This window comes from Phalacrocorax carbo, chromosome 2 (assembly GCF_963921805.1).
Source record: "Phalacrocorax carbo chromosome 2, bPhaCar2.1, whole genome shotgun sequence".
Classification (NCBI taxonomy): domain Eukaryota; kingdom Metazoa; phylum Chordata; class Aves; order Suliformes; family Phalacrocoracidae; genus Phalacrocorax; species Phalacrocorax carbo.
Window position 1 is genome coordinate 90,227,613 of NC_087514.1, and position 24,835 is coordinate 90,252,447.

A 24,835-nucleotide genomic window follows, 5' to 3' on the forward strand; every position below is an offset into this window, starting at 1 on the left:
TGGCCAACAGGTTCAGAAGAATCATGACATGGACCCTGTGTCCTTAGCAAACAATGCTATCTTCAAAACAGTATCCCCTCTGTAGAGTTTTTTCACGAAAACCCATAAAACCAGACTTTTAATAGGAAGCCGGGAATTAGAGGACAGAGGAAAGAAGTTCACCCAAGTAATTTATTTTCTTTTATATTTACATTATAAAAGAAGCATCCTCAGCACCAAGAGCAGTGGTTTTAGTAGGAAGTTACTATATTAATGACAAAGCAGTAAATGAAGCAGTAGCTCTTTTAATATTTCCTAATCTTCCCAGCATCCCTCATTCACAGGCACACAAACACATCTTTTCTTATTGGCATTTTTTCCATAGATATTTTGCTGCAGCATTCTTGAATGTATACTCTCTGCCTCTGGAGATGCTGATATTTTTCGAGTCTATAAACACACCTGAAATGGTCAATCCATAGATTTTTCTCAGGCCCTGTTCTCCGCATTTCTGCAATCTGCAGAATAGCACCCCTATTTCTGACAAATCCCCATCCAAAGAAGAAAAATGAGTTAATGAACAAATCAACCAACTAGAAAAGAAACAAATGCCATGAAGAGGTTTCAACCCAAAAATAAAAACGTGAAACTATGATCTACAATGTACATTTTACTAATAGTATTAATATGGGTGGAAGAAGTTCTGTTATTGCAGTTAAGTTTGAGAGTTAATGAACAGATTACAATAACAAAAACTCTGTATTACAACCTCATAAAGAGAAGACACACTAGAGGAAAATCTTCTCTGAACATTACCTATTTCACACATACACCAGAGTTAAGCCTGAGATTTATGATGGCACCACAGAGGTCTTTCACAGAAACTGCTTTGTTACTTTGTCAAAAAGAAGCACACTTAAATTCTGTAAAGCAGCTCTGGGGAAAAAAAAGTCATGGAAATTTTAATGAAAGTTAAAATTTAAAAGTGTGGGAGGAAAAATTTTTTGTATCTTTATACTGTTCTCAATGCAAGATACTAGAATTTTACAAATATTAAGAAATTCAGCATCAAAATAGAGGTGGTTCTTATATTCTTTGGTCTAATTATTCTCTCTTTTTTTTTCTAATAAGAAAACTAAAAGATGAGGAGAATTAAAAGTCATGCTCAAAGTCAGAAGAAGAAATGTTATCTGGATAAGCACTCTCTCTCCCCACTTCCCACCATATTAAATCTAAAATTCTCGGCAAGGAGTTGTAGAAGAATATGTCTGTGATGCATGCACACGTGAGGGGCTGGGCCTCAAAAATGCATGTGAAATTCAACATCCTTAAAAGACACTGGAGGAAAATGCATGAGGAAAAAGACAACCTTAACGATACATGCACAAGAGCTGGGCTCTGTACTGTCAACATTCAAAAAACACATCTCCAAATCATTAGAAGAATTCTCCGAAATTGTCAGAAATTAAGAACTGTGAACAAAATCCAACAATCACTTTTATGTCACTACATGAATCCACAGTGAAAAAGTATTTCTCGCTCTGCCTGAAGTTCTGATTCCTTCTCCACTCCTTCATTACATTCCTCCCAATCTCTATAACGAGATGAAAGGTACAATGAAAAGTAGCATAGACGCAACAGCTTCCAAACTAGGAAACGGTATGTAGGCTTGATCCTTCAAGGCACAGAAAGAGACAACCAAGTACAATATGGTAGGGTACAAAAAATGTAAATGTCATGAATAAAGCGAACAGAAGATGACTATAATCTTCATTATTAGATGTAAGACCTGAAGAGCATCTAATTAAATGATCAAGAAGTAGCTTTGAAACAAGTCAGTCCTTTTTCATACGATGCACGATAATACTGAGGAAGTTATTACCTGGAATCTTCTCCCTGTCAGTAGCATAAAAATATTCAGTGATTTGAGAAATTTAAAGGAGGAAGGTCCATTCAAGGCTGTTAAACAAAATGATCTAAATACATCCTCTGGCTCCGAAGTCCATATGCTCCAGACCTTTGGGAGCCTGGGTAAGTATTTCTCCCCCTCTGCCATCTTGTTACACTATTCTCTCTCTAAAAACCTGCAACTGGCCTCTCAGAGAAATAATGTGGAGCTTGAGGAATCTTTGGTTTGACCTAGAGGAGCTGTTCTTACGTTGAGAAATTTCATACTGCACATGTATGCACATTTACTTCAGCAGATCCTGAATTATGCCAGGAAAAAGAAGTTATACCTTATATTTTCTAATTTACAAGAGCTAGTGTCCAATGCCATAAGCACTAAGCTTTATATTGGACTCAATTAAGCACATAAACAAGCCCTATTTAAGCCACAAATGACAACAGTAATGAGTTTCTAAATGAAAGATGGAAGGAAAAGCATCTTACTGAGGATCTCCAGCATAACTGAGTTGAGCAGGTCGTATGCCAAAGTGGACAATAATGGGAAAAGTAATTACATCGGGATTGAACTGTTCGCGGTCCAGTTGATCAATACGAACTGAGCTGGGTTTCTAAGAGAAAAAACAAAATATACATAATTGACAACAGCCCCATGGAAAATTTATGGCCTCTAGCCCATACTATCCAGGAGCCATGAAGCACCAATATTCCATGCTTATTAAAATGCACATAAAGCTAATCATTAATATTATAATATTTGACAATGACAATGACTGAAACAAAGTGGACTTAACTCTCCCACCTAAAAAAGGAAGTCTCTTTATTTTCATTTTTCAAGTCAGGAAATCTACAGTTTGATTATTTCCGAGGACTTAAAGCAACTTTCTTTCGTTGAACATCACACTGGAAAGAAAATCAGGATTAGCATTCTGCCATCCAAGTTCCCACATGCCTGAATAGTTCACTAAGATCAGGTTACGTCTCTAATTTTAATTCTGTTCCTCATTTCCCAAAGCAAGTGAAGCCATTATTAGATCCATTCAATCACACCGACTAAACAGCATTAAAAAATCTGTCATGCTACTCTTAGAAAAGGCTCCTAGGCTGATGTGTACAATGAGGAATACAGTCTTGTATAATGAGGAGACTTTTGTCCTTTCTACACTTCAAAATAGAAGTTCTTTTTATAGTTAAAAAGGACAGTGTAGAAGGAGGCAACTTTCACTTCACCTCGAAAAACGCAGAAAATGAGTAATTGCACATCACTGTATAAGACATGCTGCTTACAGAACTCTCGATTACTTATCTAACATATTTAAAAACTCAGCTGAAGGTGCACAGTTTGTCTCCAAGTAAACGTTTTCTCCATTACCTGGCAAGCTGCTTCGTTATGTGCTTACTTACTCCCTACTTTGCAATCAGCTGGATGAGGCCATTTTTTTCTGCTTGTCTAAGGTTTCAGAAAAAGGGCATTACTTCTACTTACCTGCATCTCAAAACTTCTAATTTAGCATTGTGAATTTCTCAAAGATGAGTTTCACAGTTACAGAAACAGCTCCCACCATTCTCTTCACAAAACAATAAAAACTGTGTCAAGAACAAAGCTTTTACCCTTCACACCACCTTGGTAGAACCATTCAAAGGAATCATTTTCTGCATGGATAAGCAAAGCCGATTCTAGAAATAAAGGTAAGCCTCATCAGGTGGACACATTTCCAATCTACTCTAGAAAAAAAAAACCAACTTACTTAAAACTTTGATGTTCAGCTACAGAAACATTTCCAAAGGAAAAATGCTTATCAGCTTCCCTTTGGAAATGATGACTGAACATAAAGTTACATCTCCCCAGCCAAAAAAAGACAAAAATTTAAAAATCTAAGTTAGTTAGCTCAAGCTGCCAGGTTGTTTGGTTTTTTTCTCTTAGGGAAAAAAAAAAAAAAAAAAAAAGAGAAAAGGTTTTCCCCATGGCACTTCCAATAAAAAGGGATTAGAAGAACAAAATCTAATGAAAAACATGGGGAGGATTTGTAGCAGCCAGAACGTTGTTCTCTAAACCAGAGGTTAAAGTCCTGAAATTTAAGTTTAGCTGCTCTTGTTGGGTTTGCACGAAGCCAGTTTGAAAAGTTTTTAGCTTCACAGAAGTTGTTCATTGGTTCTGCCCTTTCTTAACATTAAAAATAAGAAACTTCTCCCATTCCCGCCCCTCTCAAAAAAGAAGCCTTGCTACACAACTACTCCTCCGAGATCCAAGGCAACAAAATATGATTAACAGTATATGAAACAATAATTATGCTCTATACACCAATTATAATCAATATATTTTTAAAAATTAGAGACAATATTTTCCTATTCAAATGTTTCACATTTTAGACATTTCAGAAGTAATCTGAAGTAAGTAATCTGATCAGAAGTACACATCAAAAGTAATCTGATCCTCAAAATTGTGAAAGGGAGAAGAGCTTTCAATACGCCTATAGCAGGGTCTGTGTGAAACGTGTGGTCCTGGGATCACTCAAAACTAGACTCTTTACTTATATGCCACTGCCTTTGAGTTTTGTCACTCAGTTACATAGCTGTTCACAGGCGCCTGATAACAACCAGGACGAAAGGACTCCTTATTTAAGACTTAACCACAATTGCTCCTTCACTGATGGTTATGAGAGGGGAGTAGCTAGGCTATGCTTTTCTCCTTCAGCACAGTGAACACCAGCTTCCTCTCCAGCGCCGTTTCTGAAGGTTAAATTAACAAACAGCACCATATGGAAACATACAGTATAAATTGTGCATCAGCCGACAGGACACAAGCAAATTAGATATTCTTCTTCCAGATTTTTATCCTTGTGCTCTTTTAAAAGTGTTGTGATAGACCATCTAATAAACATAACCTTTTAAAATCTCATTGAAAACCAAGAAATTCTAACAGAACAGAGGCTCATTATTTTTGTTTCCTACTCCAAACCTCATGAATCAAGGCTTTGCTGGTATTAGAAGACACGATAAGATTGCATGCTGATGTAGTACAAAAGTATGTTAGAATACATATATATTTGTACTAGTGAGCAAGCAGCAACATTTTAGAAAGAAACAAAGGGTGAAGTATTGAAGAGGATTAAAATTTGTGAACGTTTAAATCTATTCCAACACCAAGTTTCACTGAACTAATGAAACACCATGAATAAATTAAATGGTTTTAAATAATGCTGGACTATTGTTAGTTATTTAAGTGAATGGGCTTTATATGCCTATCCAAATTTTTTCCCTTCTTAATCACACATATACGCACCTCACCTCTAAAAAAAATAAATACGTATATAAAACTTAGGTCTGCTCACAAGACAAATCATTATTTCTGAAGTGATGCTGTTGAGGAAAGCAACAAAATAAAATTCAGTGGTTTTACTTTGTTGTGCCAAGTGGATAAAATTGAATTGAAGAGCTGTCATTTTCAAAAACAGTTTCACATTTTCTCTATAACAGAACTGTTTTATCTTCTAACGTTGTAAAATGCATGGAAAATACTTCCATACTCTATTTTTCACTTACTTTGATACCCAACAGAATATGCTGCCGTGAACAGAAGATATCCACAAACTAAGGAAGTCATTGCAATCTTCTTGAGAGAAAAACACATGTTCTAATGATAATATTATAACATGACAACATTTCAGAGTGCTGCAGATTTCTTTTATGCTTACATATTTTGATGTCCACACACATCTCTAAAAACATTGTCTTGTAGAATGCAAACTTTGTCAGTAAAATCACACAAAATCTCAAAATTAACACTACCACTCACAAACTGCACTGCCTTGTGCTTACAAACATTTACAGTTCAGTGACACAAGGAAGGAGCATACATGTCTTCCTCCACTGTAAACAAAAAAACAAGTTTTCAGCTAGCTGAAATCAGCATATCTTCAGCAAAACTACCCAGGTTATGTCAGCATACACCGTTCAGGTGCTGACAACTTGTGCACTAGCATGTATCTTGTATGACAGAAAGCACAGGCAACATTCAGTTAAACAGTTACGGCTGTCTAACAATTTCTATTATGAGATTTTGGTTTAGCACTCAGTTTTCATCAGCTCAGGTAGAATTTTCCACAGTGAGTGTTCACGTGTATTCTGTATTTCATGTTCCCACAGATTATCTTATTTTCCTTTTGGTCTAGAAAGTTTTAGTCAGGACAAAACCACTCAGAACTAAATCAAGGGAAAAATAAATTATCCTGCCCAATTTATGATTAGCTTATAGTTTACTAAATGTAATGCTGCCACACTTAAAAATATGAACTTGAAAAATATATTTAGGAATTCACCTTGGCTGCAGTTTGGGGACAGGTTTTTCAGTTAACAAGCTAAATGTCTCCTTAGGCATGATGCCAAGTCACACTTTTTCTGGAGAAACTAAGATGTTGAGTTATGAGCAAAGGAGGAAAATGAAGTTAGAGAAAGAAAGGTATTACAACGGCAAAAGCTGCATGACAGTCTAAAATATTAGGTCCAAAACACGTCTCTACTACCAAGATACCACTTTGCGATACCGATCAAAGCACGCAAACAGAATCACAGGTTGGAAGGGACCTCAGGGATCATCAGTCCAACCTTTCTGGGAAGAGCACAGTCTAGACAAGATGGCCCAGCACCCTGTCCAGATGACTCTTAAAGGTGTCCAACGTGGCCGAGTCAACCACTTCCCCGGGGAGATTATTTCAACAGTTGACTGTCCTCAATGTGAAAAATTTTCCTCTGGTGTCCAATCAGAATCTCCCCAAACCCTGCAGCTTTTAGCAGACATCATCTGTTCTTGTGACCTACATTTCTTAAGCATGAAAGTCAGGAAAATGGGCTAAATTCCCATAAACACTGGAGTTGAAAGGAGCTGTGTTCAGAGAACATATGCTTTAAAATACTAATTGTTCCAAAAATAATAAGGCCATAGGGGTTTCAAGCTTGGCACTGAAAATTAATGGATGCATTCATTAATGCACACAAAATTCCTCAGTGTGAGAGAGCGCAACATAGAAACAATGTGGAAAAAAACACATAAGCAGAAAACACCTTTTCCATATTCAGGGCAGAATCTGGACAGAGCACTTTAAATAGAGCTAGGGTGTCAAAAGAGGAAGATGAAAGAAAATAGCAAATTGTTACTAATTCCCTAGTCCTGTGTCAGGGAAAAGAGAAAGAAATCATGCACATAAAGACTGAGAAAATAAGAAAGTAGAGGAGCAAACTACAGTTTCAAATACATAAAATGCAGCCATTCCTTTTAACATGCACATTTGCAGATTGAAATGGTGCATATCTGGAAATCTGCCCTTCAGTAGAGCAGCAGAGAGTGCAATTCTTCCCAGGGTTGGAATAAGTCAGTGAATTGTTCCTATAGCAATCTGCAACTGTCACTGGTCATTTATTCCTTTTCCAATTCAGCCTGTAGCGGACTCTCCGAAACAAGACATGTACTTGTCATTGGGTTGTTCATAAAAGCAGAATTATTTGCCCTACCATGCCAGGACTGGTAACAATCATCCCTTTGCATTCTTCTGCATATTTCTGCCACTCCAATTCTTCCCACTGAAGCATGTTGGCAATCTCCTCTTCAGGCACCAGAGCTTTATTGCACCGTAACAAGTAGAGAAGAATCTGATGCATTGAGAGCACTTCTTTTCCTCCATCTTAAAAACATAAATAAACAAACAAACACATTGCAGATATTCACTCCTAAAGCATGAGCAAAAGAGAAAATATGCAGAACACAAAATATTTAGATGAGCAAAATAAAATGCAAAATGCTTAAGCAACTTGTCAAATATGAAGGCAAATGTTTTATTGATGAATACTGCACGCGCCTAAACACTTTGCTAAACTGGAAACAATAATGGTAATGGTAGCAAAAGTAACAGTTTCATCATAATGCAAAGCTGAAGTTTCTAACTTGCCTGAAAAAAAACTTCAGAATGAGTAGGCAGAACAATCAGTTACACTGTCCAGTTATGTCTTCCTTTTCACACTTTTATCATTCTTTTTACAACGGTAGTTAAAAAGCCTTTAGGCATTTATGTGGCTTTTATAAAGAACACTCAAAATTTTACGGGATACTTCTGGATGAATGTAGCAAGTTTTCCTTGCATTTTAAATTCATCTGTAGCACTTACACGCTGTACCTGCAGTAATGAAGAGCCTCGTGCTGTCTTCTGTTACTAAATGAATCAATAGTACATGAAAACTGCTAAATACTTCCAAGACCCCGGGAAACATGCACAGCAAAGGCTGCTTGTAACAAAGGAAGACAGTACACAGTACAATACACATCTGACTGGCTCCAGGTAGCCAGTTACAGATGTGAAGATGCAAACAGGAAAAACGAGTGAGTGACAGTCCTGACAGACCACCACCCAGAAGACACTGACTACTCAAATTCAGTACTTCCGCTCATATGAGTAAAAAGATAGACATGTTAGTGCAATGCTTTAATTTTGACACATATCCCTCCAACCTCCCTCGTTCAACGACGGGGTGTTAATTTGTAGGTGTGAAGGCATCTTCAAGTTTCATCTGCACAGAGCACAAATGTTGATTTCCCTTCCCCAGGGAGCAGGAGCAATCTGGGCCTGCCACTGAGTACATTCTCTCTATCACTAGACACAGGCAAAAAAAAAAAAGAATGAATGGATTAAAACCAGAAGTAAAGCCTTAGAGCAACATGGGAGATGATGCCACAGCACAAGGAATGTGGTCCCAGGCACACAGGAAAAGCGTTGCAGAACTGCTGCATAACACCAGTGTCGTGTAAAATCATGTCCTCTACAAGACACAGGAGGGAACAGTGCATCTCTTACTTCAGCTGGGATTACAGCACTATGGTACAGAAAAGATGAAAGGGCTTGGCCCCTTAGAACAATTAACCTCATTCAAGCTCCAAGAGGGATTCTTAAGTGGGGAAAATACACCCCAAACCTCACTGGAAACAGAAAATTCTTCTAAATCACTACAGGGGCACATATTTAAATGTGCAACTTTTTCCTTCAAATTAAAGGTGGATTCAGTTTACCAGACTTGTCCTTGTCAACAGCTAGATTATACTGTTATGCAAGAGGTAGCCCATGTCCAACAATCACTAAAAAAAAGTGCAGCCTCACTCACTGAAGACCATGTACCAGAAGGGTACAGGTTGCTACACATAGCTGTGCTAAACAGTAGTTAGAGACCTGACCTTTTCTAGGTCAGGCTATGCAGCACTTGGGACCCTAAATGCTTTTTCCAATCTTTTACTCTCTTAATATGTTTATCATCATAAACATCTATGACAATGAATACAATACAGCAACTATTCTGCATGCTATGCATCTCTGGCATCCAGTAAACCAGGTATGATTAGCTCAAAGCCTAGAGCTACCCCAAGGCCTGTCTCTAAGTAATCCACATAGAAAACCTGACATCCCAAACCTCATATTTTCAGGCCACGGTAGAAAAATAAGAAAGAAAGAAGAGTAGAGGGGATGGGAAATCACCAATTCATTTCTATCTTTAAAGAGACAGTTGATGGATGTGTGGAGGTCTGTTGCACCAATACATCTTCTTTGATTAGACACAGATAAAGTAAGTTCTGCAAACATACCTGAAGGAAATAGATTCCCACTCTCTGGAAATTAAAAATCTCCAAGGATATCTCAAAAAATAATCAATACAAAATGCAAACTTGATGAAAAAAAAAAGTCATAAAGATGCTAAAAGGCAACTATATATGCAGAAACATCAGGGGAAAGGCATTTTTATAAAGATTTAGAAAGCTGGGAACTTTAAAGAGGAAGCACACAGAAATACATGTTATAGAGACTTATCTCCCCCATCAGTAAACAATCCAACAGCGCAGAAAGAGCTGACTTCTAAACTAAAATAAAAAAAGCCAGAATATAAAACCCCCAAACTAACAGGAAAACACCCTCAAGCTACACAAACCAGGCAGGTCAAACTTGTTCTCATTTTGTGATGAGGTCAAGTTAATCAGCCACATGTGGCTTGATAGCTTATTTTGTAAATTGCTTCAGCAGAACCAAATCAATGTTTGCTAGTAAGCCTCAGAGCTCTGCTTCTGATTGAACAGTGTTGTACATCCAGGAAGGAACAACAATTAGAAATATAGTCATCTTGCCATCAGTACTCTCCACAGTAATGAGCCAAACCTCATTTAGCCACAGCTATAATTAATATCCCAACTAAGTTTCAAAGCCCAGAGCAGAGAGCACCTCCAGGCCACAGCCCTCTTGATGAAGATTGCTCCATGTCTCATCTGCACCCTCAGTCCAGCAGCTGAAATGCATCCTCCTGTCCACACAACCCTTCTGGAGCAATCACTGGCAGGATCTCAGCGGGACATATTTTCAATGGAGCCATGACATTTATATCAACTGAAAGTATGTCCTAGTATCTTAGGATGTGTTAAATGCCTGCATAAGCTGTTCACTCAAAAAGAGCGTAATGCTCCACACCAAAGCTTGTCCTTGGCTGGCAGGCTAGGGTTGAATTGCATTGGAATGGTGTTTTTCTGTCTTTCACCATTTGCTGCAGGGTCTAAGCTTGCATAAGATAAAGAAAGAAAGAATCAGAACAACAAGTGCTTAGGGGTGCCAATCATGCTGACCCTCAAATCTGCACATCAATAATTTTAATATAATCACTTAGTATCCTGAAGAGCAGAGGGAACATTAAATGCAGTGTCACATGTGAGATTAGATCCTCAAGTGCCATAGCTCCATCACAGGGCAGGACAAGGATGACCCAGCACTGCCTAAAATCACCATGACAGACAAAAGCTGGAAGTGAGACTTGGCCTACCCATCTGAATCCCAGTTCTGAGTAAACCCTGAACACTGCCAGCAAGCACTGTCAGCTTCAGATGGAAGCACCGGATCTCTATATTCACTGAACCATGTGACCTGCAATAAGTTTTTGTGTTGGTTATTTTTTTTTTTGGGGGGTGGTGGTGGTGGTGTTTTTTGGGGGGTTGTTAGGGTTTGGGTGTTTTTCTGTGGTTTTTAGATCTAATTTCCATAAAGCTACCTAATACAAACATTACCTGGAAGAAATCTCACAAATCGCGGCATGAAGTGAAATCTGGGGCAGGAAATAGAATCATTGTCAGTTGAAGGACCTTAAATATGAAAAAAATAAGGAAAATTTATGAACAGCAACATATTTGCAAAAGGAAAAAAAGAAGGCAACCCTGCCACAGATTAAATCAATGAACAGTGATTACATTTGACAGGACCTAAGTTTCAATCAGAAAAGTAACATGATGCATAGCAGAGAGGACCAGAGTAACAACTTCTAGTGAAAGCTTTCACCTGGACAATTTCAAAGCAAGCTACAATAACGAAAAAATTAAAAGAATCTAACAAAACCACAGTAGTTTTATTTAAAACAGTGCTAGAGAAAAAAAATGTTTCATATAATTAATTCAGTTAAGCCTTACAGACACAAGCACTAGTTTATTAGTCCCTCTCAATTGGTGGGTGTGTTTTGGCTACAATAACAAAGATAACACGGAAATTTCCATGACACTATCTCGTGTTTTTTTCACTTCCTATTTCATCATCCGAAGCTTTGCATGTAAATAAAAACAAAACCAGTAAGCACCTGGTGTTAAAAATAAAAGAACAATCAAAACCAGTGATACAAAAGACAACACTGATATTAGAATGCCTTTAGTATCCCAAAGCCAAAGGCGGCTACAAGAAAACGTATGAAACTTGTATGCTCCTCAGTTTAACTGCAAGAAGTGCAGAGTGCAACTCCATAGGCAAAGTCAAGACACCAAAACACACGTACAGATTTTAAAATGAAATTCCTTTGATATTCTCAGTTTTCTGTTAGACCAAGTGAAGGATCATCTCTGAAATTCTCCTTTGTTGCAGTCTTCACAGAAACATATTTTCATCTTGTCAAGTCAAAAACATTCAGCTATAATGATACGTTATTCCTCTGCAGCTGTCTGTATGACACTGCTTTGTAAGTTGATTGTAGAGAAATACTGTATGAGTAACTTGTTTGTTAGCTTGTAAAAAAAGAGAGAATAGTTTACCTGGCATGTAAATACCGTGCACATGATACTGTGCAATATTAAACATACAGTAATATTTACTGTTTGATTAAAAAGAACAGTTTTGGATTAGGGAAGAAATTTAGTTTATCTGCAAGAATACAGTGCCAAGTTTGTGCATTTTAATAGCTACAGCCCACACCAATGAACTCCAATGTATTTCATCTTCTTAAAGAACAAAGTGGAGATTTGTGTCCCTCACATAAACCAGCATTTGACTTTGTTCTTTTGAGGCCCCTCCCCACTTGTTTGTTTTTAAACCAAAAAACATAGCACAATAGAGTCCTATTTACAAAAGCTGCAATTAATTGGCGTTTTGTACGGGGTTTTTTCCCCTCCTAAATAAAAGTTACCTTTAAGATTCCAGTCATAGAGCTCCAAAATATCTTTGAACAGATATGAAGAGAACAGCTCAAGACCTCTCACGCAAAAATTCTGGGAAAAGAAAACAAAAATAAAGCATAATTATATAATACTGTAATACAAATAATGTCACTCATATATTTAAAGAAAACAATCAATAAAACAGCATCTTCATATTTGCCAACTGCTAGGCAGAGCTTTAGAAACAATGTTGATATATCTGTAATCACCTACTGTGACATAACATAGTGCTTCAGAAAGCATTCAGAAGGCATTGTCAAGATAGCATTGTAAGGAAGACTCTTTAGTCAATGTCCAAATCAACACTGAGGCAGAAATTATGAATCTCTGATAATTCGCCACGTCCTAAAACCCTGTCACCTGAGCAAGGTAAGCAGATGACATACTTCTGAGAAGGATCTTTTTCATAATTCACCTTTTTCTACATGTTCTTATTAAAAATTCATAAATCACCATCTGTGATATCATTCTTACTTCCATAGCAATGTATCAGTACAATGCAAATTAAGGATTTTAACCTCATGAGCCAGTAGGAAAGGAGAGGAGAAAGAAAAGAAGAAAAAAGAATTACATTCTTCCCATCAAGTGGGGAAGTAGCTCCTCCAAAGCAAAGAGCTTTCATTCAGAAATGAAGGAACTTAAAAAGCCTTCCTTAACAAACAAAATCAGGCCAGGTTGATATAAATTGTATGTGTATGATACCGACCATCAATTCCAGACCCAAGGCATTTTCTTATGCAAGAATGCATTAGTAAAGGCAGTCTGCAAATAGTGCTGCAGCCAACTGACCAGGAGTCCAAAAAAAGGTCAAATTCCCTTTTTGCTTGGTGGCCATTTGTCACTTTAGAACGATTCGGAGACAACACAGCAGATTCAGGAACAAGAAATGAATTGCTTTGATCACAGTAATCTTGCTGGGGAATTTCAGAGCTCTTGCATATATTTAGATGCTGTTGAGCAACAAAAAGAGAGATAACTAGAAAGAAAAATGTAAATATATGTGACTAAATTAAACACTGATCCTATCTTTGTAGTTAATATGCAGGGGTATTTCTGTACCTACACATGCTGTTCCACTGCAGCAATTTACTTCACAAACTGGCTTCACCAGGGATTAATTTGTAATAATAATAAAAAAAGATTATGAACTGAATCTGCTTTGTTTGTATCCACCGGAAATTTGTTTTGGCAACAGCTTATATTAAGTACTGATAAGCAATCTTCAGAGCTTCAAACTCATGATTAAGTTTCAGCTCTGCCATTGACTTATGTGGTCCTGGCAAACCAGCACCTCCATATGCCTTATTTTTGTCATCCATAAAACGATAATGCCTAAACTCAGCTTACAGATAAGAGTGCCTGACATACGTTGTATATAACTTAAAATGAAAAGAAGCTATGGATATAAGCACTTCTTACTATTTGATTTTAATATATGATAGCCTAGGTAGATGGATTTGTGCTAGCACTTGTGAGTACAAGTTCCTTTTCAGCCATTTTTTCTGAACACAGCCTGTCTCTCAGAGACTTCACAAGATGGGATTCTAAACAGTTCAATCCATTAAGCACATCAACAACTCATAACCCACGCTGACTTTTTGACTATTTATCCTTCTTACCTCAGGCATCATCTCCTCAATGAAATGAATTGTATAGTCAATGTTAAATCTGATTACTTTACACAGAGGAATCTAGAAGGAAAATAGAAATTCAGCATGAAGAACTATACAGCATCAAATGTATAGTTAATACAATTTTGTATGTAAACATATTACTGCCTGCTGAAAAGGGCACTTACTAAAACAGCTGCTCTGGGGGAACACGCAAAGACAGGTACACAAGCACGTGTAAGAGAAGCAACAGTTCTAACTTCTATCTCTGTAATAACACAAGGCTGACAGGAGGGATGGTAAAGGCAGATTAAATAATGCCATCTGCTGGAGACAAAATTTTGTTTAGAAGAAAAAGCAAAGCTCAGTAAACCCGTATCTTCTCTCACTTGTATATTTGGAAGTGAATTTATTGTTGGTGACACAAAATGTCAGATTGATACAGTGACCAGAAGGCAAGGTGTTTTTAGCATACTGCCAATTCTGTTAGCTATGCTGTCTAAAATATGGCTTTAAGTCATAGAAACACAACACAAGAACTTCAGGATAGATTTAGACATTTATAATAACTCCATCAATAAATATTCTCAGAAGTTCACTCAACTAACTAGTAAGACAAACACCTAATTCCTTTTTTTCACGTTTGAAAAAAAGGTTCCTGTTTGCGAAGTCCATGGACCGCTGAAGGTGTATGTTTGTTTCTTAAGTGGGATTTTTTAAAGCAAAAATGCTAAATTTCTAGAAGACTACAGAAATGCCTAATCCTACCCTACATATCTACAGCTCTTTGCAAGTTTTACTATTCACTGGCCTTGCAAGCATAAAAAACATCTTAGAACAACTCAATGGTCTGTGAAAGTGAGGCAACCCAAGGTTATTCTCCACTGATAAGCACACAGATAAATATCTGAATGGTGCTGGGGTTGCACTGAAATCAATGGATTTGGCAGAGGCGCAATATTCTGCTAGCATCTTCTTGCAGCCCACTGTCAAACTTTTGACTTATTTGTCTACAAAAATCTGTTGATATCTGCGTGATAAACTAAGGAGCTACACCAAACAAGCAAACAAAAAATTGCATTTCCTGCAATTTGATACAATATTAAATGTGAACGCAAAAATAAAAAACCCTGGAAGACAAATGTCCCATTTAGAATCTGAGGAGAGGAAAACCTGTCACCTTTAAATCAGCGGGGCTTTTTTTAAGAAAAAAATAAAAATAGAGGAGTGTTCCCTTACTTTCTAATATGTAAGTTCAACCAGGAGAAGATATTCTAATTCAGAAACTCAGTAGCCTGTGGTATTTTTCTTTGTATTGAACAGAAAATGAATGCTTTATAGAAGTGACCGTGACCAAAATCTCCATGAATTAGAGTTCCACATCCACAAGCAAAAACATAGCAAAGGAACATGTGGTTGTACTATAAAGTTGGTTTGTTATATTAAAAAATTATAACTTCTCTTATGACTGTACTAACCGTTTTCCCTAATATCTGACCTGCTCAATTATTATTGAGTAATAGTAATAACAGGGGTAAGACTTCTAACAGTGTGCAGAGCTAACACTTCAAACTACAGAAATTTGGTTCATTCAAAGATGTTGGTGTTCAGATTTCTATTTTTGCTACCTTTTGCCACCTCCCTTTTATCACACGTTCCAAAATGTCTCTCAAACAGCCATTTTTATGTTGTCAAAATCATCTCAAGACAGCAAAAGACTCCTTCCAAGGGGCTTTATAGCTGTTAGTAACAGGAACTGACAATACGGTGTTGCTTTGTATTCAGCTCTGTAAAAAATAAATAATTTGCTGCCGATCACCTCCCCTATTTGGAATGAGAAAAACACAGACACACTTTACAGTAAGAGTAAGCTCAATGTCTTTACTAACTACTCAAGTCTGACAAGAAGAGTTTTCCTTGATCTCTGTATATGAAAGATTTCCATAACTCTCTGCCTTCCTGTCACACAGCAGACACAAAAATTGTAAAGATACGGTGGTCTTTCTACCCTTTTAATGGGAGTAAAACTAAACTGTTCTTTTTGCTCGTTTGCAAAGCGAAAATGTAAAGCCTCAGGACAAATACGCCTTGAACCTCAAGGCTGAGTTAATGCTACCTGGCAGGACTGCTTCACACTGCAACCCCATGGGCTGAACTCTACTCTCTTACTGACTTCTCATCAACATTACAGTCCCTTCCCTGCTCACTGAAAGTAAAGTGTTGCCATATATATCATGCAAGCAAACTGTCCTGAAAAAAATGCTTTCTTCTCAGTGCCTCGCAGTTCCAGTATTCTTACATCCCAGTCCGGTACTGATAACTGGGTTTTGGCATTGGTGGTGTAGCTAGTAATAGGTATAAAACCAAAGGAAGAACTAAACTCTACAACATTTGAAAAAACAGCTCTTGAAATATCAAGATAACAAAAAAATCTTCAAAATGTACAGAAATGAAGTATTTGCATATTTTTATTCAGATATGGCTAATAGCTTATATTGGAAAAGCAGAGCAGTCAGGTATCAATCATGTTATATTGTTCTTGCTATATTTTCTTTCAAAACATTAATTGCCTTTACCTACAACTTTTACTAAAAATCATAACTTGCCTACTTCCTGAAGAAGCTGAACAGATGTTAGAAAGTAGTGGATATGTCTAGGTAAGCTTTTAGAAGAGAGAAATCCCTTTACAGTGGGTCACTGAAAAAAGTCCATTTGGCATTTAAAAAAGGGAAAACCTTTTTTTTATTGTTGTTGCTGGTTGTTTAAACATTTCAACTTAACAAACCCCCCCATCCAATTTAAATCCAATTAACAGTTTTAACAATTTATTCCATGGTTTATTTCACTTCCAAACTGTGAAACATAAAAACATTACTTTGATGCACATCACAGTCTCAGTCGCAGTTTGAAGACAATGCTTACCACAATTAGTCAAGGCAAAACCTGAGGCTCATTAGCACAAATGTCTTTCCGATGTCCCCAGTGCTGGTGAGGTTTTTGTAACATGCATGTGCCGTTGATTTAGAGAAGTTCTATTTCAGGGCAGAAGCACCTTGCCTTCCCAACAAATACCATGCATGTAGTGATGAACGTACTTACGTTTGTTAGGGGTGCGTGTGCAAACATTGAGAACCCTTCAAAGATATATTCATGGTCATCATACTCAATAACAGTAGGTCTGTCTGTCTAAAAAAAAGCAAAAAAAAAACCAACCACCACACAGTAAGCCAGAAGTAGTACTACTTCTGTCACTGAAAACAAAATTAAGAGTCCTAGTTAGAATTATTTATAAAGTACTTACTAAGAAGTTTGTGGGAGGCGACACAGTAATTCGATAGTGGTATAGTCTTCCAGCATTGTTGGTCATGGGGCGACATGGTTTAATGGGCTTAAAGAAAGAGATAAGTAGAATTATGTGTAGAGTCAAGGCAAATTTAGATTAAAAGAGAGAATAAAGCATTTCTAATAGCCATGAAATATGCACTAAGAAAAATTAAATAAAAGCAGGTAGTCATAATTAAGCATTCCGGGAAGATGGAAAGTGGGGCCTTATCTACATTTTCACTTTCAGAAATATTTTTAAAGCTATTCAAAAGGAAAAAAGGGTGAAAAACATTGCTGTAATTTTTTATTTTCTATTTGACTCTCCATCTTTCTTACGTACCAGACTAATTTCCTCTTTTATATAAACTTGTTTCAGGAAATTGATTTTAAAAGCTTACGAAAAGAAACCTAGACCTCACATGAGAAGATCTCCAAGTCTGTTATCAAGATAGGCAGGTATCAGCTCATCTGTTTGGGGCAAACCTGGGGTCTGAAGAGAAGGGATTAGTCTATCACCAAGAGGCAGCTCTGGTAACTGCTCTGCCTGCCCGGTTGTAATGCCTGCCTGCAAGGTCCAAAGGCAGCCAGCTTTCTGTGCACTACGATACCCAGGATTCATGTTTTCTTCCAGCTTGCTCTGAAGGAGTCCATTTTAAAGACCTAAAAATCCTCAGCAGTCAGACAAAACCAGTTTCTCATATGCCCTACATCCAATTTGCTTCAGTTCAGAGGCTGCCACCAGCCTGTTCAGAATACATCTGTATAGCAAAAAAAAAAAACAAACCACCATCACTGCAGCAAGCAGTGCTGCTCTAAAGATCATTACAAACGTTGGCCTGATGGTGATGGCAAGATAGCTACACCACTATGCAGCTCTGTGCACTTTGCAAAAACCATCCAGTAACTAGGGTAATTACTCTGGTTGTTCAGCCCCAAATTAAGCTTCTCACTGCTGTAACAAGACAGTTACAAACCAGCCAGTTTAAAGCTAGGCAGTTTTATCTACAGGACAGTGTGAAAACCAGTATATCCTAGGAGACTTTCTGAAACTGCAAATTCCCAGCTGGCCTTGCTCCAGGGAGCAGCTGCCTTCATGCAGCAAGTTTCATATATCAGTTTTCTCCTGCTAAAATTTTCTCCCTCCTTCTCTGCAAGAAAACCATTAGATGCAATGTGGGGAGGAATGTTTAAACTGCAGACGTGCGCTAGTGCTAAGGCGAGAACACCTCTTGACAAGCTTCCTGCTCCTGTCAGGAGCAGAATTACGATTTTATTTACTTCTCCTTTTAAAGCAATCCCTTCACAAAAACGGCCCTCATAACATACTCATCCACTTGAAGATGGTATGTCTTTGGCCACAAGTTCTTTTCTATTAACCTAATTGTGTTTCAGGAACTTAAAAAAAAACCCCAACACCTAGAACTAATCAAATACAAGCAAAAGTTTTCCATTGTTTTCAGGTGGATTTCATTACTGGTATTGCATTTTAAACATGAGGGTACAAAACTAAGTGAATTAAAGTCACACAGGAGTTTTTATTAAGCCTGTAAATCATGGGAAAAAACCTTCAAATCAAACCACGTATGAGTTTACAGCGGAAAGTTTGTATTCATAATTGTAATTCTTATAATTACTTACCTCTTCACCAGGATAAATGCCATGTCTTATTCCTGTTCGTCGGGCTTTAGCACTGCACTTGCACAAAGGTCCATCATTCATCTGTCAAAAACAAAATAGGATTCTGTTTTTACTGAAAAATGGTTTTGGAAAAGTATGTTGGTTTTAATGCCCAGAGTGCTGATGCTTCTAAAAGCCTGTCATGCTTAGATTAAGTGGATGTTCTTAAGCCAATAAAACTGAAAACAGTATAGACTAATGTAAGAAAACTGCACACCAGCATTAGAACTTCATCACTGTTTCAGAAGCACAAGACAGAAAAATGCTCTCAGCAGAACTGTACCACTATACTATCATATACATCTTTTCCATTTCCTATACATACAAACAGCACACTGTCTGTCTAAAATGAGATTCAGGTCTTATACATGCACATGCAAATATTTACAAGCTGAAATCTCCATGTTCAAACAGTCCCACTCAGTTCACTGACTGAAATCCCGTCCCTGATTAACCCCTCTGCGATGCGGCAAGCCTATCACCAAAAATATGCACAGCAGACCGTTTGAAGATTTTGATACTTTAAAGAAGTAATGAGAAAACTTCAAACACATCCTGCGAACAGATCAGTAAAAAAGTGGAAGGGGAGAAAAAACCATCCAATTCAGTATTCTGTATGGGTGCATCAAGTAGCTATATCAAAAATGGCCACTGAACGTTGTATAAAGCTAGTGTCTGTCTTTCGACTTTTATGACCAAGTTCAATGCAGACTATTAATTACTGCAACACACTAAAGCTTTTTGCTCTTAACATTGTGCCCATTGCAGAAACCCAGCAGAAAAAAAACCCAGAACCAAACAAGTGAACCAAATGAAGTTCCTAACCCTAGGCTTCAATGGAGTTTTTCAAGGTTTGAATCCAAGAATTGAAACATTCTTTTTAGATTTAGAAAAAAAAACAAACACCTTGCAATGCAATACAAAAACCAGTAGAACTTTCCATGGCACTATAAGAAGTTTGAAAATGGAAATGGCATCCATGGTGGGGCTAAAGAGTATCATCAGCAAATAGATATAATGTGAAGATACCTCAGGAAGCAAGAGCCACCAAACTGCTGTCAACGTAGTCTTCAGACAGTTGGGAGAGGGATGCAACTTTTTAGTTTCGATGCTAATTCTTGGAATGTTAATCTCAGTTTAATGTCTTCAGACTGGCACAATGCATACATGCAAAGGAATATAAGTAGGGCACTTCTCTACTCCGTTGGGAACTTAGTCATGCAGTCTTAACATCAGAGTGACATGACATCTGTTTGTTCACACATTTTTTTTCCACACTCTGAGACCCTTGAGGAAAGTACACGCTCAGTGAAATTGAATCATACAGGTAAAAGCATACTTCCTCACTGGCTTATACAGCCACAAAACAGGAGGGAGTTAAAAATGCAGTCAATAGCAAATTGCTCATCGCTCCCCAAAAATAAAGGCCTACTGAGGCTATTAAAATAATCATCACTTATTTTTGAAAATCTCATCCTTAATTCTTAGAACTGTTCAGCACTAACTCTGCTTCTGTTACATTAAATACAGACCAAAACTGAGGGAGATGTGAAGTACCTGTAAAGCCCAGGACCTGAGAAGCAAGTCAGATACCTATCTATCTTGTCCCTAATGACACAGCCCATGGAAAACAATGCAGAAGAGAAATCATGAAGTGGTGATAAAATGATGTTGAAAGATCACAATTTTACATAAACTAAGGCAATGGCTTCTAACTTCCTCTGGCCAACAGGGCAACACATACATGCAGTTAACACTTGTAAGCAAAAGGCCACTGTGGTGGCACCGGCTTTAACAATTATTTTCTGGCAACTCCCAGCACTGCTGGAGATTATCCAAAGTAACAAACACTCTGCTCAGACTGAAGTGTTGGGAAGATCTATCCTAAAAATCTAGTTTTGTGTCACACTGTGTATTTGTACATGGGGGTGTACACAGCAATCATTCCTGGTTTATGTAGTGATAGTTAGAAAGCATTTCGGCATACCAGATAAATACCCAGGAAAACTTCAAACCTTTTCAGATAAAATCTACTCAAAAGCAGTACAGCACTGACAAGCTCACAATGATCTGATTTCAGGCCCTTCAAGAAAGATGAAGAGTCGGTCTCAAGAAAGTTTTTGGGAAAGAGAGTTTTTCAGCAGAAAACTCATAAACCACACATTCCTGAATCTATTCATCCTACAGTTATTCCACTTCTTTTTATTTATCTAATATTCTGGACTAAAACATTACTTTGAAGTGTACCCAAGAGCTACACAATTTTTTCAGTTAAATATCTAAACAGTTTGCTAATTTTGTTTTCCATACAAATGAAAACAGCTAGCTATGCTAAGCCAATTTATTTTTTTTTTTAACTGGAAGCATAAATATGAGTCTGTAATAGAATATTCAACAGACCTTTGAATTACCACAGAGGCAATAAGCATTGCGGTATCTATTGGCATTATGATTTGTTGCATGCTAAACTCATGCATCACACAAAGTGCCAGAAAAATAAATTTACTGAGATGCCATTTGACAATGAGTTAGAATAGACTGTAAAATATTTAAGTAAGAAAGATAAAGATGGCAAATTTGCAAACAAAAACTAGTCTTCCGTGCAATGTATACATTCAAAACAACACTTCATGAGCTCAGCAATTACATTTAATGAGAACTATAATCTCCATGCAATTACAAAAGAACCATTAGACAAGAAATTAGGAGCATTAACCGCATATTTAAAACATTATTTATCATTATGAGCTGAGAGCTTTTAGGTGAAAAATTTGTAAAGGAGGTAAGCATGACGCCTTTTCTCCAACCCAGAATTCATCTGTGTACTTTTATCTCAGGGCTAAGAGGACAGCATTAGTACACTGTTAGCAATTCAGGTTTTATTAGCACACTCAGACGTGATTCCAGCTGAATAATCCCCATGGTTCATGAGCAGGAACCACACTCCTGAAATCAAAAGTGAAGTGCTTTGAAGAAGGTGAGAGAGAAAAGGGGAGTAAAAAATGTGTACTGAAATAGACGTCACTCAGCATGTTTGATAACAATGCAGAATTTTAGGTCTGCAGGGGCGAATGACTTTCAGACACAATACTTCTTCCTTGCACCATACCTGTCCTGGGTCATTGTACCACAGTTCTTCATGGAGGCGATCAGGGTGTGCTTTTTTACGCTTAATTTCTGCAATGACGTCAAAAACTTCGGAATCTGAACTGCTAGAGCAGCTGCTGTCATCTTCAGAGTCACAGTCTGAGTCACTGGAGCTCTCTGATTCACACAGGGAACAAAGTTAGCTGAAAAACACTGCCACACACTCTCTTCTCCAGTAGCAATGCATTCTCTAACATGATATAACTAACTGGCATAAAGTTGTGCATGATGGTCACACTAACAAGAAGAGGGACAGCAACTGCATTTTTAATTAAAAATTACAGCAAATGCTATGGATATTAAAGGCCTACAACAACTGCATCTGTGTTTGGCTGTCCAGGAACACCACTGATCAGTTGTAGATGAGCAATTTCAGTTACTTCACTATAGAGCTATAACCAACACAAGTATGACCATAAAGTTAAAAAAAAAAAAACCACAGAGAGAGAAAACAGGAAAAATACACATAACGTCATTAGCATGAGCTGAACAGAACCTCTTGTTGTTTAAAAGTTAATTCTGCTTGCTATGAGAAAAGTGCTTCTCTCTAGTTCCATTCTACCTAAAACTGTTCCTGTCTGAAGCAGGATATTGTCTATTTAAGGGTTACAAAACAGCACACATGGATAGAATTATTATAGAACATGTACTGTTAGACTAATTTTTCATGATCGATTATTTCTAATAAATTCATTATCACATATTAGAAACCAGAGACAAGAAGAAAACCTGGAACTACCAGCTGAGTGAATCCAGCCACAAGTTTTCTGGAAGCCCTGTTCTGTGAGTTTTACTCCTTACTTTAAAAAAGAAAACAAAACCAAACAAACCACATCACTTTTATTTGTATTAGCTGGAACAATTTTTCTGATATATCAGAGGGGAGAACAATGCTAAAGGAAAAGAAGAACAGAAGATGGTCTTAGACTTGTTAAAATGTGTCCTTTGTGGTCCTGTCAAAGTAATGTTAAGAAGTGTCTGGTATCAATTTAAAAAAAAAATCCCAAACCAAACAAAAAACCCAGAGCCCGATCTCAGGTATGTCTAACATTCTGTGGTACTTACAGGTGACTCCCTTTCTTATGTATGCAATGTTTACTCATTTCCACAGACAATCTCAGCTCCAGATTAAATAAATGTCTTCATAGCCAAAACATATAGCATGAAGCAAGTAAAGTTTACTATTCTTGGAAGGAGGGATGCAACATTTATTCCATTTCTAAGCTGTGACTTAAGAAAAAATATATTACTATGCTGCCAGTGCTTTGAAATACTCTGAAACTATGGTTTAAGATATGTGTCTTTACTGAATACAAGCCTCTCCTTAGTTAAAAGAAAAAGAGGGAGAGAGAGAAAATGAAAATATTCCAGTAAAATATGCTTCCCTTTTTGTTTTTTTTTTTCCTTCCTTCTTTTTCCTTTTGAATCAAGATGTATTTCTATACAGTCTGTAATTCAGCATACAGTGTTATTAAAATATGTTCTTGGGATATATGGTTTACAGAGGTCATATGCTCAACTGCAAATTTTGGCTGAATGTGCATAAACGTATAGTCCTACAAATATTCATAAGCACTTGAGTTTTAAAAGTTTTCTGATAAACATTAATTAGTTGTTTAAGTCTAATTTTAGGTGCAAAATGAGTGTGGGACCTATAAGAGTGCCATGGTTTAGCCCCAGTTGGCAATCAAGCACCACACAGCCACTCGCTCACCCCTCACCCTACACCCACGGTGGGATGTGGGAGAGACCCTGAAGAGCAAAAGTAGGAAAACCCGTGGATTAAGATAAAAACAGTTTAATAATTGAAATAATAATAATAGTTGTTGTTGTTGTTGTTATTCTTAATATTATTATTGTTAAAAAGAAAACGAGAGAGAGGAGAGAGGAACAAAACCCAGGAAAAACAATTGATGCAACAGCTCACCACCCACCGACCGGCGCCTAGCCAGTCCCCAAGTAGCGATCACTGTCCCCCAGCCAACATCCACCCACAGTTTATATGCTGAGCATGATGTCAGATGGTATGGAATATCCCTTTGGCCAGTTTGGGTCAGCTGTCCTGGCTGTGCCCTCTTCCAGCTTCTTGTGCACCCAGCAGAGCACGGGGAGCTGAAAAGTCCTTGTCTAGTGCAAGCACTGCTCAGCAACAACTAAAACGTGTCTATCATCAACATTATTCTCATACTAAATCCAAAACACAGCACTATACCAGCTACCCGGAAAAAAATTAACTCTATCCCAGCTGAACCAGGACAGAAAGCTGGAATTCTGAAAGACCAATGCAGAACTTTTGGATTTCACATACTGAACTCAGCCTTTCATGACCTAAAAGTGCTCTTCAAGTGCACCAGCACCTCACTACTGTACACAATTACTGCTAACGCAAGGCAGAACAGAGACAACATTTACTTAAGTACAGACACTGCAGAAACATGGCTGTAGGATAAGCTGGCACAGACACCAAGTCAGCCCAGGGCACCAGTGCAAACACAGAAGCTTCATATCTTCCAGAAAGAGTGGAAAAAGAAACACAGAGGAGTTACTCTTGGCCCTGTATTTTAGCCTGGAGCAGCAAAGGAACTCTTACTGCAGGGATCCAAGGAAGTGAAGCTTTACACAGCTACGTTAAATGTGGTAGTTCTGTCCTTGCTTTATCCACATGAAAAGATACCTACTCAAAAAACCCTGCAGTTAACTTTGATAG

General features: G+C 37.6%; 1 protein-coding gene across 5 annotated transcripts in view; it reads right to left on the minus strand.

Annotated features, from left to right (window-relative positions):
* Window positions 1-24,835, minus strand: part of DROSHA (drosha ribonuclease III) — a 74,344-nt gene that overhangs the window by 38,835 nt on the left and 10,674 nt on the right. For all 5 annotated transcript variants that reach the window (XM_064443435.1, XM_064443431.1, XM_064443436.1 and 2 more), the window contains 9 exons: window positions 22,091-22,245; window positions 18,943-19,023; window positions 17,282-17,368; window positions 17,080-17,166; window positions 13,990-14,061; window positions 12,340-12,421; window positions 10,964-11,038; window positions 7,393-7,562; window positions 2,371-2,495 (listed from right to left, as the gene is read on the minus strand). In XM_064443435.1, the coding sequence (XP_064299505.1) occupies window positions 2,371-2,495; window positions 7,393-7,562; window positions 10,964-11,038; window positions 12,340-12,421; window positions 13,990-14,061; window positions 17,080-17,166; window positions 17,282-17,368; window positions 18,943-19,023; window positions 22,091-22,245 (934 nt within the window). The remainder of the gene's footprint in view (window positions 1-2,370; window positions 2,496-7,392; window positions 7,563-10,963; window positions 11,039-12,339; window positions 12,422-13,989; window positions 14,062-17,079; window positions 17,167-17,281; window positions 17,369-18,942; window positions 19,024-22,090; window positions 22,246-24,835) is intronic.